Here is a 15,486-nt window from a genome sequence, read left to right as displayed (position 1 = left end):
AGCAGGGAGGATATCCCACAGTAAGTCCCACAGTAAGTGTTTAAATAGAGCAGGGAGGATATCCCACAGTAAGTGTTTAAATAGAGCAGGGAGGATATCCCACAGTAAGTGTAAGTCCCACAGTAAGTAAGTCCCACAGTAAGTAAGTCCCAAATAGAGTAAGTCCCACAGTAAGTAAGTCCCACAGTAAGTAAGTCCCACAGTAAGTGTTTAAATAGAGCAGGGAGGATATCCCACAGTAAGTAAGTCCCACAGTAAGTGTTTAAATAGAGCAGGGAGGATATCCCACAGTAAGTGTTTAAATAGAGCAGGGAGGATATCCCACAGTAAGTAAGTCCCACAGTAAGTAAGTCCCACAGTAAGTAAGTCCCACAGTAAGTAAGTCCCACAGTAAGTAAATGTTTGTTTTGAAGGATGACTGTGTAGAGAGGAAGATGGTTGAGGGGTTGAAGAGATTGACGAACAGAATCAGGACCCAATTCCAACGCCACACCTCAAAGCACCTCTGATGACACACATTACACAAACCAACCAAACTAAACCCCTGACAACACTCAACATTACACAAACCAGCCAAACTAAACCCCTGAAAACACTCAACATTACACAAACCAACCAAACGAAAACCCCTGACAACACTCAACATTACACAAACCAACCAAACGAAAACCCCTGACAACACTCAACATTACACAAACCAACCAAACTAAAACCCTGACAACACTCAACATTACACAAACCAGCCAAACTAAACCCCTGACAACACTCAACATTACACAAACCAACCAAACTAAAACCCCTGACAACACTCAACATTACACAAACCAACCAAACTAAACCCCTGACAACACTCAACATTACACAAACCAACCAAACTAAAACCCTGACAACACTCAACATTACACAAACCAAGTTGATGCATCATCGCGCACCAAACTTTTTCTGGTATTGTATTAAAAAAAAACACACGTAATTATATTTGAATCAATGTGAAAGAATGTTCAACCAATGATCTGGTCGTTGTGACACCGTATCCATGGCGTGGGCAGCGCCGGGTTGTACACACGCTGAGGTGCTGAGGTCTCTCTGGTCAACCTGTGATCTCTAACAGAGGTCGCCATCTTCAGGAAGAGATACCTACAGACGTGTGAACCTTAACTCCTCCCCTATTATCTGAGGCAAAACATCATTCCTGAGTTTCTACGATCAATTTGTTAATACGTTTTTAGCCCGACCGGATGTGCTACAGATATTTTATTAGCGAATGTTATCAAATAGAACAAACCTTAAAATAAAAATAATATATATATATATATATTTGCAACATAATTACAAGCCTCTGTTTTATTTTGTATTTCATTTGTAGTTGTGTATGTGCTTGATAAGAATGTCTTGAACTAAAAGGATTCTGACTGAACAGCGGTTTCGCTCACCTCAACAGATTTGACCGTTTTTTGAGAAATATCCTCTAATTCACTGGAGAACCACGGATACAAGCAGACCAACCAATAACTACACCATTATTTATTGGGTTAAGATGATTAAAAATGCATTACACTCATTTGACCGAAGCTTTAGTATGAAACCACAAAAACAAAACAGTCCAACCCAATAAATCATATTCACGTCTTCATACGTTGAACCCTGTAGGGAGCTCTTCACCAGGCTAGGGAGGCTTCAGCCTGGTCCTGGTCGTACGGAGGAGGAGGAGGAGGAACTAGGGAGGCTTCAGCCTGGTCCTGGTCGTACGGAGGAGGAGGAGGAGGAACTAGGGAGGCTTCAGCCTGGTCCTGGTCGTACGGAGGAGGAGGAGGAGGAACTAGGGAGGCTTCAGCCTGGTCCTGGTCGTACGGAGGAGGAGGAGGAGGAACTAGGGAGGCTTCAGCCTGGTCCTGGTCGTACGGAGGAGGAGGAGGAACTAGGGAGGCTTCAGCCTGGTCCTGGTCGTTCAGCGGAGGAGGAGGAGGAGGAACTAGGGAGGCTTCTGCCTGGTCCTGGTCAGCCGGAGGAGGAGGAGGAACTAGGGAGGCTTCAGCCTGGTCCTGGTCGTACGGAGGAGGAGGAGGAGGAACTAGGGAGGCTTCAGCCTGGTCCTGGTCGATACGGAGGAGGAGGAGGAACTAGGAGGCTTCAGCCTGGTCCTGGTCGTTCAGCGGAGGAGGAGGAGGAGGAACTAGGGAGGCTTCAGCCTGGTCCTGGTCGTTCGGAGGAGGAGGAGGAGGAGGAACTAGGGAGGCTTCTGCCTGGTCCTGGTCGTTCAGCGGAGGAGGAGGAGGAGGAGGAACTAGGGAGGCTTCAGCCTGGTCCTGGTCTTACAGCGGAGGAGGAGGAGGAGGAGGAGGAGGAGAAGGAGGAGGGTTGGAGGGGGAGGAGGAGGAACTAGGGAGGCTTCTGCCTGGTCCTGGTCAGTGAATACAGCGGAGGAGGAGGAGGAGGAGGAGGAGGAGGAACTAGGGAGGCTTCTGCCTGGTCCTGGTCGTACAGCGGAGGAGGAGGAGGAGGAGGAGAAGGAGGAGGAGGAGGAGGAGGAGGAGGAGGAGAAGGAGGAGGAGGAGGAGGAGGAGGAGGAACTAGGGAGGCTTCAGCCTGGTCCTGGTCTTACAGCGGAGGAGGAGGAGGAACTAGGGAGGCTTCTGCCTGGTCCTGGTCGTACAACGCAGGTTAAGGAGGAGGGGCTAAGGAGGCTTCTACATGGTCCTGGTTGTACAGCGGAGGGTAAGGAGGAGGAGTAGTGTTCTTAGCCGGTTCTGTCTGTTCTATGTCAGCCTCATTGGTCCATTGGTAGGACTGACAGATTCTACAGACACTTTTCTGTCGAATCTGTGTATCAGTGTTTCAGAACCTGATAGGGGGATTATTCTTCCAACACGTCTCCGGTCCCTCCGTTCGTTGTCCATTAGAGAACTGTGGTCTTCACTGGAGCGATGTGGAGAAGAGGCTTGGCAGAGCACCACACTGGGTAGGGTTGATATATCGGGTGGGAAACATATGACATGAGGTATTATAGGGGAGGGTTGGATCAGCCAGCAGGCAAAAGGCTTTGAACGCCAGGCGCAGATGTTCCCAGAGGAATGAAACAGTGAATATTTGAAAAGATGGATATTTGTTGGATCATGAAGAAGCAGCTCTGTGACGTATCATGTCAGAGAAAGAGAGGTTGTGTGTGTTGGATGCCTGAGAGAAAGACTTGTACATGTGGTAAGGAGGGGGGGGAAATAAAAATACAAAAAATGGCGATTCAGAGGAGACTGACATTTCAGCAATACTGGGAAATGGACATGGTTAGGAGAGGAAACGAGAGAAACCTGAGACCTAGAGAAAGAGGGAAGGAGAAGGTTAGAGGCAGAGAGAGAAGGAGAAGGAGAACGTTAGAGGGAGAGAGAGATGGAGAAGGTTAGAGGGAGAGAGAGATGGGTAAGGAGAAGGTTAGAGGGAGAGGGAGAGGGAAGGAGAACGTTAGAGGGAGAGAGAGATAGGTAAGGAGAAGGTTAGAGGGAGAGAGAGATGGGTAAGGAGAACGTTAGAGGGAGAGGGAGAGGGAGATGGGTAAGGAGAAGGTTAGAGGGAGAGAGAGATGGAGAAGGTTAGAGGGAGAGAGAAATGGGTAAGGAGAACGTTAGAGGGAGAGGGAAGGAGAAGGTTAGAGGCAGAGAGAGAAGGAGAAGGAGAACGTTAGAGGGAGAGAGAGATGGAGAAGGTTAGAGGGAGAGAGAGATGGAGAACGTTAGAGGGAGAGAGAGATGGAGAAGGTTAGAGGGAGAGAGAGATGGGTAAGGAGAAGGTTAGAGGGAGAGGGAGAGGGAAGGAGAACGTTAGAGGGAGAGAGAGATAGGTAAGGAGAAGGTTAGAGGGAGAGAGAGATGGGTAAGGAGAACGTTAGAGGGAGAGGGAGAGGGAGATGGGTAAGGAGAACGTCAGAGGGAGAGAGAGATGGAGAAGGTTAGAGGGAGAGAGAAATGGGTAAGGAGAACGTTAGAGGGAGAGGGAAGGAGAAGGTTAGAGGCAGAGAGAGAAGGAGAAGGAGAACGTTAGAGGGAGAGAGAGATGGAGAAGGTTAGAGGGAGAGAGAGATGGGTAAGGAGAAGGTTAGAGGGAGAGGGAGAGGGAAGGAGAACGTTAGAGGGAGAGAGAGATAGGTAAGGAGAAGGTTAGAGGGAAAGGGAGAGGGAAGGAGAACGTTAGAGGGAGAGAGAGATGGAGAAGGTTAGAGGGAGAGAGAGATGGGTAAGGAGAAGGTTAGAGGGAAAGGGAGAGGGAAGGAGAACGTTAGAGGGAGAGAGAGATAGGTAAGGAGAAGGTTAGAGGGAGAGAGAGATGGGTAAGGAGAACGTTAGAGGGAGAGGGAGAGGGAGATGGGTAAGGAGAACGTCAGAGGGAGAGAGAGATGGAGAAGGTTAGAGGGAGAGAGAAATGGGTAAGGAGAACGTTAGAGGGAGAGGGAAGGAGAAGTTTAGAGGGAGAGGGAGATGGGTAAGGAGAACGTTACAGGGAGAGAGAGATGGAGAAGGTTAGAATGAGAGAGAGATGGGTAAGGAGAACGTTAGAGGGAGAGGGAGAAGGAAGGAGAAGGTTAGAGGGAGAGGGAGAGGGAAGGAGAAGGTTAGAGGGAGAGAGAGATGGAAGGAGAATGTTAGAGGGAGAGGGAGAGGGAAGGAGAACGTTAGAGGGAGAGGGAGATGGGGAAGGAGAACGTTAGAGGGAGAGAGAGATGGAGAAGGTTAGAGGGAGAGAGAGATGGAGAAGGTTAGAGGCAGAGAGAGATGGAGAAGGTTAGAGGCAGAGAGAGGGAAGGAGAAGGTTAGAGGCAGAGAGAGAGGGAAGGAGAAGGCCAGAGGCAGAGAGAGGGAAGGAGATGGTTAGAGGGAGAGAGAGAGGGAAGGAGAAGGTTAGAGGCAGAGAGAGGGAAGGAGAAGGTTAGAGGCAGAGAGAGGGAAGGAGAAGGTTAGAGGCAGAGAGAGGGAAGGAGAAGGTTAGAGGCAGAGAGAGAGGGAAGGAGAAGGTTAGAGGCAGAGAGAGAGGGAAGGAGAAGGTTAGAGGCAGAGAGAGGGAAGGAGAAGGTTAGAGGCAGAGAGAGAGGGAAGGAGAAGGTTAGAGGCAGAGAGAGAGGGGGAAGGAGAAGGTTAGAGGCAGAGAGAGGGAAGGAGAAGGTTAGAGGCAGAGAGAGATGGGGAAGGAGAAGGTTATAGGCAGAGAGAGGGAAGGAGAAGGTTAGAGGCAGAGAGAGAGAGGGAAGGAGAAGGTTAGAGGCAGAGAGAGAGGGAGAAGGTTAGAGGGAGAGAGAGTGAGGGAAGGAGAAGGTTAGAGGCAGAGAGAGAGGGAAGGAGAAGGTTAGAGGCAGAGAGAGGGAAGGAGAAGGTTAGAGGGAGAGAGAGAGGGAAGGAGAAGGTTAGAGGGAGAGAGAGAGGGGGAAGGAGAAGGTTAGAGGGGGAAGGAGAAGGTTAGAGGCAGAGAGAGGGAAGGAGAAGGTTAGAGGCAGAGAGAGAGGGAAGGAGAAGGTTAGAGGGAGAGAGAGAGGGGGAAGGAGAAGGTTAGAGGGGGAAGGAGAAGGTTAGAGGCAGAGAGAGGGAAGGAGAAGGTTAGAGGCAGAGAGAGAGGGAAGGAGAAGGTTAGAGGCAGAGAGAGATGGAAGGAGAAGGTTAGAGGCAGAGAGAGAGGGAAGGAGAAGGTTAGAGGGAGAGAGAGATGGGGAAGGAGAACGTTAGAGGGAGAGGGAGATGGGGAAGGAGAAGGTTAGAGGCAGAGAGAGAGGGATGGAGAAGGTTAGAGGCAGAGGGAGATGGGGAAGGAGAAGGTTAGAGGGAGAGAGAGATGGAGAAGGTTAGAGGGAGAGAGAGATGGGTAAGGAGAAGGTTAGAGGGAGATGGAGATGGAGAAGGTTAGAAGGGGAAAGAGAAGGTTAGAGGGAGAGAGAGGGGGAAGGAGAACGTTAGAGGGAGAGAGAGAGGGAAGGAGAAGGTTAGAGGGAGAGAGAGGGAAGGAGAACGTTAGAGGGAGAGAGAGATGGAGAAGGTTAGAGGAAGAGGGAGATGGGTAAGGAGAACGTTAGAGGGAGAGAGAGAGGGAAGGAGAAGGTTAGAGGGAGAGGGAGATGGAGAAGGTTAGAGGGAGCGAGAGATGGAGAAGGTTAGAGGGAGAGGGGGAAGGTTAGAGGGAGAGGGAGATGGGGAATGAGAAGGTTAGAGGGAGAGAGAGAGGGACAAGGTTAGAGGGAGAGGGAGATGGAGAAGGTTAGAGGGAGAGGGAGATGGAGAAGGTTAGAGGGAGCGAGAGATGGGGAAGGAGAAGGTTAGAGGGAGAGAGAGATGGAGAAGGTTAGAGGGAGAGGGAGATGGGGAAGGAGAAGGTTAGAGGGAGAGGGAGATGGGGAAGGAGAAGGTTAGAGGGAGAGGGAGATGGGGAAGGAGAAGGTTAGAGAGAGAGTGAGATGGGGAAGGAGAAGGTTAGAGGGAGAGAGAGAGAGAGATGGGGAAGGAGAAGGTTAGAGGGAGAGAGAGATGGAGAAGGATGTGATGGAGTTGTAAGTAGTATGGACTGGTAAGAGTAGCAGTCTATTGTGAGGACTGGGGGATGACGTGAGGTGAACAGGACGAAGGTGGTGGATGTGGTACTGGCAGGGTTAGCGCTACGGTCTGGCACTGTCACGACTTGAGGTAAATGCTGGTAGTTCGCCTCTGTTCTTCACGTTGGGTGTGTGTCACCTGAGAGGCCGATTGGCTGAGAACACCTTTCTGGAAATCTAGGCATACATGGTCAGCTGGAGCCACTGGACATAGAGGAGAGACATAGAGGGGAGAGATAGAGGAGAGACATAGAGGGGTATTATCAGTTAGGACATAGAGTAGAGAAATAGAGGAGAGATAGAGGAGAGACATAGAGGAGAGACATAGAGGAGAGACATAGAGGAGAGACATAGAGGAGAGACATAGAGGAGACGTAGAGGGTATTATCAGTTAGGACATAGAGGAGAGACAATAGAGGAGAGACATAGAAGAGAGACATAGAGGCGAGTCAATAGAGGAGAGACATAGAGGAGAGACAATAGAGGAGAGACAATAGAGGAGAGACAATAGAGGAGAGACATAGAGGAGAGACATAGAGGGGAGACATAGAGGAGAGACAATAGAGGAGAGACATAGAGGAGACATAGAGGGGTATTATCAGTTAGGACATAGAGGAGAGACATAGAGGAGAGACATAGAGGAGACATAGAGGGGTATTATCAGTTAGGACATGGAGGAGAGACATGGAGGGGTATTATCAGTTAGGACATAGAGGAGAGACATAGAGGAGAGATATAGAGGAGAGACATAGAGGGGTATTATCAGTTAGGACATAGAGAAGAGACAGAGGAGAGACAGAGGAGAGACATAGAGGAGAGACATAGAGGAGAGATAATAGAGGAGAGACATAGAGGAGAGACATAGAGGAGAGACATAGAGGAGAGATATAGAGGGGAGAGATAGAGGAGAGACATAGAGGAGAGACATAGAGGAGAGATAGAGGGGAGAGATAGAGGAGAGACATAGAGGAGAGACATAGAGGAGAGACATAGAGGGGAGACATAGAGGAGAGACATAGAGGAGAGACATAGAGGAGAGACATAGAGGAGAGACATAGAGGGGTATTATCAGTTAGGACATAGAGGAGAGACATAGAGGAGAGACATAGAGGAGAGACATAGAGGAGAGACAGAGGTGAGACAAGAGGAGAGACATAGAAGAGAGACATAGAGGAGAGACATAGAAGAGAGACATAGAGGGGAGACATAGAGGGGAGACATAGAGGAGAGACATAGAGGGGAGACATAGAGGAGAGACAATAGAGGGGAGAGATAGAGGAGAGACATACAGGAGAGACATAGAGGAGATACATAGAGGAGAGATAAGAGGAGAGACAATAGAGGAGAGACATAGAGGAGAGACATAGAGGGGAGAGATAGAGGAGAGACATAGAGGAGAGACATAGAGGAGAGACAATAGAGGAGAGACATAGAGAGGTATTATCAGTTGAGACATAGAGGAGAGACAGAGGAGAGACATAGAGGAGAGATATAGAGGGGAGAGATAGAGGAGAGAGATAGAGGAGAGACAGAGGAGAGACAAGAGAGGAGAGACATAGAGGAGAGACAATAGAGGAGAGACAATAGAGGAGAGACATAGAGGAGAGACATAGAGGAGACAGAGGGGTATTATCAGTTAGGACATAGAGGAGAGACATAGAGGGGTATTATCAGTTAGGACATAGAGGAGAGACATAGAGGAGAGACATAGAGGAGAGACATAGAGGAGAGACATAGAGGAGAGATATAGAGGAGAGACATAGAGGGGTATTATCAGTTAGGACATAGAGAAGAGACATAGAGGAGAGACAGAGGAGAGACATAGAGGAGATACAAGAGGAGAGACATAGAGGAGAGACATAGAGGAGAGACAGAGGAGAGACATAGAGGAGAGACATAGAGGAGAGATATAGAGGAGAGACATAGAGGGGTATTATCAGTTAGGACATAGAGAAGAGACATAGAGGAGAGACAGAGGAGAGACATAGAGGAGATACAAGAGGAGAGACATAGAGGAGAGACATAGAGGAGAGACAGAGGAGAGACATAGAGGAGAGACATAGAGGAGAGACATAGAGGAGAGACATAGAGGAGAGTCATAGAGGAGAGACATAGAGGAGAGACATAGAGGGAGACATAGAGGAGAGACATAGAGGAGAGACATAGAGGAGAGATAATAGAGGAGAGACAATAGAGGAGAGACATAGAGGAGATACATAGAGGGGAGAGATAGAGGAGAGACATAGAGGAGAGACATAGAGGAGAGATATAGAGGAGAGACATAGAGAGGTATTATCAGTTAGGACATAGAGGAGAGACATAGAGGAGAGACATAGAGGAGAGATATAGAGGGGAGAGATAGAGGAGAGACATAGAGGAGAGACATAGAGGAGAGACAAGAGAGGAGAGACAGAGGAGAGACAATAGAGGAGAGACAATAGAGGAGAGACATAGAGGAGAGACATAGAGGGGAGACATAGAGGAGAGACAATAGAGGAGAGACATAGAGGAGAGACATAGAGGGGTATTATCAGTTAGGACATAGAGGAGAGACATAGAGGAGAGACATAGAGGAGACATAGAGGGGTATTATCAGTTAGGACATAGAGGAGAGACATAGAGGGGTATTATCAGTTAGGACATAGAGGAGAGACATAGAGGAGAGACATAGAGGAGAGACATAGAGGACAGACATAGAGGAGAGATATAAAGGAGAGACATAGAGGCGTATTATCAGTTAGGACATAGCGAAGAGACATAGAGGAGAGACAGGGGAGAGACATAGAGGAGAGACATAGAGGAGAGATAATAGAGGAGAGACATAGAGGAGAGACATAGAGGAGAGACATAGAGGAGAGACATAGAGGAGAGATAGAGGGGAGAGATAGAGGAGAGACATAGAGGAGAGACAATAGAGGAGAGACATAGAGGAGAGACATAGAGGGGAGACATAGAGGAGAGACATAGAGGAGAGACATAGAGGAGGACATAGAGGAGAGACATAGAGGAGAGACATAGAGGAGAGACATAGAGGGGAGACATAGAGGGGAGACATAGAGGAGAGACATAGATGAGAGACATAGAGGAGAGACATAGAGGGGTATTATCAGTTAGGACATAGAGGAGAGACATAGAGGAGAGACATAGAGGAGAGACAAGAGGAGAGACATAGAGGAGAGACATAGAGGAGAGACATAGAGGAGAGACATAGAGGGGAGACAGAGGGGAGACAGAGGAGAGACATAGAGGGGAGACATAGAGGAGAGACAATAGAGGGGAGAGATAGAGGAGAGACATAGAGGAGAGACATAGAGGAGAGACATAGAGGGGAGAGATAGAGGGGTATTATCAGTTGAACAAATCAAATACAGTGCCTTGCGAAAGTATTCGGCCCCCTTGAACTTTGCGACCTTTTGCCACATTTCAGGCTCCAAACATAAAGATATAAAACTGTATTTTTTTGTGAAGAATCAACAACAAGTGGGACACAATCATGAAGTGGAACGACATTTATTGGATATTTCAAACTTTTTTAACAAATCAAAAACTGAAAAATTGGGCGTGCAAAATTATTCAGCCCCCTTAAGTTAATACTTTGTAGCGCCAACTTTTGCTGCGATTACAGCTGTAAGTCGCTTGGGGTATGTCTCTATCAGTTTTGCACATCGAGAGACTGACATTTTTTCCCATTCCTCCTCGCAAAACAGCTCGAGCTCAGTGAGGTTGGATGGAGAGCATTTGTGAACAGCAGTTTTCAGTTCTTTCCACAGATTCTCGATTGGATTCAGGTCTGGACTTTGACTTGGCCATTCTAACACCTGGATATGTTTATTTTTGAACCATTCCATTGTAGATTTTGCTTTATGTTTTGGATCATTGTCTTGTTGGAAGACAAATCTCCGTCCCAGTCTCAGGTCTTTTGCAGACTCCATCAGATTTTCTTCCAGAATGGTCCTGTATTTGGCTCCATCCATCTTCCCATCAATTTTAACCATCTTCCCTGTCCCTGCTGAAGAAAAGCAGGCCCAAACCATGATGCTGCCACCACCATGTTTGACAGTGGGGATGGTGTGTTCAGGGTGATGAGCTGTGTTGCTTTTTACGCCAAACATAACGTTTTGCATTGTTGCCAAAAAGTTAAATTTTGGTTTCATCTGACCAGAGCACCTTCTTCCACATGTTTGGTGTGTCTCCCAGGTGGCTTGTGGCAAACTTTAAACAACACTTTTTATGGATATCTTTAAGAAATGGCTTTCTTCTTGCCACTCTTCCATAAAGGCCAGATTTGTGCAATATACGACTGATTGTTGTCCTATGGACAGAGTGTCCCACCTCAGCTGTAGATCTCTGCAGTTCATCCAGAGTGATCATGGGCCTCTTGGCTGCATCTCTGATCAGTCTTCTCCTTGTATGAGCTGAAAGTTTAGAGGGACGGCCAGGTCTTGGTAGATTTGCAGTGGTCTGATACTCCTTCCATTTCAATATTATCGCTTGCACAGTGCTCCTTGGGATGTTTAAAGCTTGGGAAATGTTTTTGTATCCAAATCCGGCTTTAAACTTCTTCACAACAGTATCTCGGACCTGCCTGGTGTGTTCCTTGTTCTTCATGATGCTCTCTGCGCTTTTAACGGACCTCTGAGACTATCACAGTGCAGGTGCATTTATACGGAGACTTGATTACACACATAGGTGGATTGTATTTATCATCATTAGTCATTTAGGTCAACATTGGATCATTCAGAGATCCTCACTGAACTTCTGGAGAGAGTTTGCTGCACTGAAAGTAAAGGGGCCGAATAATTTTGCACGCCCAATTTTTCAGTTTTTGATTTGTTAAAAAAGTTTGAAATATCCAATAAATGTTGTTCCACTTCATGATAGTGTCCCACTTGTTGTTGATTCTTCACAAAAAAATACAGTTTTATATCTTTATGTTTGAAGCCTGAAATGTGGCAAAAGGTCGCAAAGTTCAAGGGGGCCGAATACTTTCGCAAGGCACTGTATCTCTCTAAATACACTGAACAAAAATACACAGCTGAACACGAGCTGAAATTATTAAAGATCGCAGAAATGTTCCTTACTCACAAAAAGCATATTTCTCTACAATTTTGTGTACAAATTTGTTTACATCCTTGCTCGTGAGCATTTCTCCTTTGCCAAGATAATCCCTCCACCTGACAGGTGTAGCATATCAATAAGCTGATTAAACAGTATGATCATTACACAGGTGCACCTTGTGCTGGGGACAATAAAAGGTCACTCAAAAATGTGCAGTTTTGTCACACAACACAATGGCCACAGATGTCACAAGTTTTGAGGGACGTACAATTGGCCTGCTGACTGCAGGAATGTGAGGTGAGCGGTTTGGTGATGTCAACGTTGTGAACAGAGTGCCCCGTGGTGACGGCGGGGTTATGGTATGGGCAGGGATAAGCTACGAACAACAAACACAATTGCATTTTATCAATGGCAATTTGATGGCAATTTGACATGTCTGGTGAGTATGCAGACCATGGAAGAACTGGGACATTTTCAGCTTCCAGGAATTGTGTCCAGATCCTTGTGACATGGAGCCGTGCATTATCATGCTGAAACATGAGGTGATGGCGGCCTATGAATGGCACGACAACGGGCCTCAGGATCGCGTAACGGTATCTTTGTGCATTCAAATTGCCATTGATGAAATGCAATTGTGTTCGTTTTTCGTAGCTTATGCCTGCCAATACCATTGAAGCACACTTCTCCAGCGTGCCAGTCGAAGGTGGAACATTTGCCATATTTATGTTGGTTACGATGCCGAACTGCAGTCAGGTCAAGACCCTGGTGAGGACAACAAGCACGCAGATGAGCTTCCCTGAGACGGTTTCTTACAGTTTGTGTAGAAATAAGCCCACAGTTTCATCAGCTGTCCGGGTGGCTCAGATCCCGCCGGTGAAGAATCCAGATGTGGAGGTCCTGAACTGACGTGGTCTGCTGTTGTGAGGACGTTTCGGCTGCCAAATCATCTAAAACGACGTTGGAGGCGGCTTATGGTAGAGAAATGAACATTCAATTCTCTGGCAACAGCTCTGGTGGACATTCCTGCAGTCAGCAGGCCAATTGCACGCTCCCTCAAAACTTGTGGCATCTGTGGCCATTGTGTTGTGTGACAAAACTGCACATTTTATTGTCCCCAGCACAAGGTGCACCTGTGTGATGTTCATGCTGTTTAATCAGCTTCTTGATATGCTACACCTGTTAGGTGGATGGATTATCTTGGCAAAGGAGAAATGGTCACAAGCAAGGATGTAAACACATTTGTGCACAATATTTGAGATAAATAAACTTTGTTCGTAATTTCTGGGATCTTTTATTTCAGCTCATGAAACATGGGACCAACACTTTACATTTTGCATTTATAGTTTTGTTCAGTGTTCAATGCAATACAATGTGGTCCTTCTGTAGCTCAGTTGGTATGGCGCTAATATTTTCCCTGGGACCACCCATATCACACATGACTGTAAGTCGCTTTGGATAAAAGCGTCTGCTAAATGGCATATATTATTATTATATATTATGTAATATTTTTGGTATCCACAGTACTCCACCAATTATACATGGTTTATCTCAATTCTTCTTGTATTTCCCCAAAATGTATTTACTCAAACATAAATGTAATTTAAACTTTAAAACTGTAAAAATGTGTACAAAACTGCTCTCAGATGAGGGGCCTTTAAAATGTTCCTTCCCAGCGCCGAGACTTGGTTCGGTCATGCACTGACGAAGTCATAGTAAAACCCCCTTCTTTTATCTACCGAGACTTGGTTCGGTCGGCACTGCACATGCACTGACTTGGTTCGGTCGGCACTGCACATGCACTGACTTGGTTCGGTCGGCACTGCACATGCACTGACTTGGTTCGGTCGGCACTGCACATGCACTGACTTGGTTCCCCTGCACATGCACTGACTTGGTTCGGTCGGCACTGCACATGCACTGACTTGGTTCGGTCGGCACTGCACATGCACTGACTTGGTTCGGTCGGCACTGCACATGCACTGACTTGGTTCGGTCGGCACTGCACATGCACTGACTTGGTTCGGTCGGCACTGCCGAAGTCAAAGTAAAAACCCCTTCTTTTATCTCCCCTGAGTTCACGAAAGGGGTCCCCGGACCCAAAAGTTTGAGAACCGCTGAATTTGGTAACACAACATAGACAGGTAGTGTCAGTTAGGTTGGTAACACAACATAGACAGGTAGTGTCAGTTAGGTTGGGAACACGGTTGTTGTCCTTATGCCTGTGCAGTAAGGGGCTATGTCGACAGGGTACGACAGGTAGTGTCAGTTAGGTTGGGAACACGGTTGTTGTCCTTATGCCTGTGCAGTAAGGGGCTATGTCGACAGGGTACGACAGGTAGTGTCAGTTAGGTTGGGAACACAACATAGACAGGTAGTGTCAGTTAGGTTGGTAACACAACATAGACAGGTAGTGTCAGTTAGGTTGGGAACACAGTTGTTGTCCTGAGCTGAACGTGAGCTGAACGTGAGCTGAACGCGAGCTGAACGTGAGCTGAACGTGAGCTGGACGTGAGCTGAACGCGAGCTGAACGTGAGCTGAACGCGAGCTGAACGCGCTGGACGCGAGCTGGACGCGAGCTGGACGCGAGCTGAACGCGAGCTGAACGCGAGCTGGACGTGAGCTGAACGCGAGCTGAACGCGAGCTGAACGCGAGCTGGACGCGAGCTGAACGCGAGCTGAACGCGAGCTGGACGTGAGCTGAACGCGAGCTGGACGTGAGCTGGACCAAAGGCGGTAGTAACAACATGTTACTGGTCCGTAATGTATGATAGAATGAGCAGCATATTCTTACCTCCAAGACACTGAGTCTGATCGTACCATCTCCATCCTGGTCGAAGGCCTGGAACGCCCCTGCAAACAAACCCCATGTAATGAATCATTAAACCAAAGATTTATATATTAAGAGAACCAAAATTTGAAATATATATATTTTTTTTTTTCATTTTTTAAATTTGCATTTACTTTGAATTTGTTGTGTACATGTGTGGTTGAGTTGTGTTTTAAATGTGTTTATTTATTTATTTATTTTTTTAAACATTTATTTAACTAGGCAAGTCAATTAAGAACAAATTCTCATTTATAATGACGTCCTACCCCGGCCAAACCCGGAAAACGCTGGGATAATTGTGTGCCGCCCTACGGGCCTCCCAATCACGGTCGGATGTGACGCAGCCTGGTTGTATTCACATGTGTGCATGAGTTGTGTTTTTAAATGTCAAATAAATCAAACCAACTCAAATGTAAAGCCCTTTTTACATCACCATGTACAGTAACCAGACCTGCATGGCCAGGAGTGGACAAACAGATCTGGGATCAGTGTAATACCAGACCTGCATGGCCAGGAGTGGACAAACAGATCTGGGATCAGTGTAATACCAGACCTGCATGGCCAGGAGTGGACAAACAGATCTGGGATCAGTGTAATACCAGACCTGCATGGCCAGGAGTGGACAAACAGATCTGGGATCAGTGTAATACCAGACCTGCATGGCCAGGAGTGGACAAACAGATCTGGGATCAGTGTAATACCAGACCTGCATGGCCAGGAGTGGACAAACAGATCTGGGATCAGTGTAATACCAGACCTGCATGGCCAGGAGTGGACAAACAGATCTGGGATCAGTGTAATACCAGACCTGCATGGCCAGGAGTGGAAAAACAGATCTGGGATCAGTGTAATACGGCGATGAGGTGAGGTGTTTGTCTGTGACTTACTGAACATGGCTTCGAGCCGGACCAGACAGCTGATGAAGCTGTCAAAGTCGATGTTCATGCTCTCGTCGGCGTAACGCATGGTGATGACGTCATAGAGCTGATTGTTGAGACGGAAGCCTGAACAGTCACATGACCGTCAGAGATGGGAGATATT

General features: G+C 47.4%; 1 protein-coding gene and 1 long non-coding RNA gene across 13 annotated transcripts in view; one reads left to right on the top strand and one right to left on the bottom strand.

Annotated features, from left to right (window-relative positions):
• Positions 1-2,586: 2,586 nt before the first annotated feature.
• Positions 2,587-6,565, top strand: LOC127924215 (uncharacterized). 12 transcript variants are annotated; one of them, XR_008117218.1, is made up of 5 exons: positions 2,587-3,697; positions 3,750-5,355; positions 5,466-5,817; positions 6,228-6,285; positions 6,344-6,457. It is a non-coding gene; the product is annotated as an uncharacterized LOC127924215 (long non-coding RNA). The 12 variants fall into 12 exon arrangements; XR_008117208.1 differs by having other exon boundaries at positions 5,466-6,407; positions 6,440-6,565; XR_008117209.1 differs by having other exon boundaries at positions 5,466-6,285.
• A 52-nt stretch (positions 6,566-6,617) lies between these two features.
• Positions 6,618-15,486, bottom strand: part of LOC118380901 (calpain-3-like) — a 72,265-nt gene continuing 63,396 nt past the window's right edge. Inside the window, exons 19-21 of the mRNA XM_052508668.1 lie at positions 15,333-15,449; positions 14,410-14,468; positions 6,618-6,763 (exon numbers count right to left, since the gene is read on the bottom strand). Of these exons, the coding sequence (XP_052364628.1) occupies positions 6,737-6,763; positions 14,410-14,468; positions 15,333-15,449 (203 nt within the window). The 3' untranslated portion in view covers positions 6,618-6,736. The remainder of the gene's footprint in view (positions 6,764-14,409; positions 14,469-15,332; positions 15,450-15,486) is intronic.

Source organism: Oncorhynchus keta, unplaced genomic scaffold, assembly GCF_023373465.1.
Source record: "Oncorhynchus keta strain PuntledgeMale-10-30-2019 unplaced genomic scaffold, Oket_V2 Un_contig_383_pilon_pilon, whole genome shotgun sequence".
Classification (NCBI taxonomy): Eukaryota; Metazoa; Chordata; class Actinopteri; order Salmoniformes; family Salmonidae; genus Oncorhynchus; species Oncorhynchus keta.
Note: the sequence above shows the minus strand (reverse complement) of the source record. Positions and strands in the feature narration are given on the sequence as shown.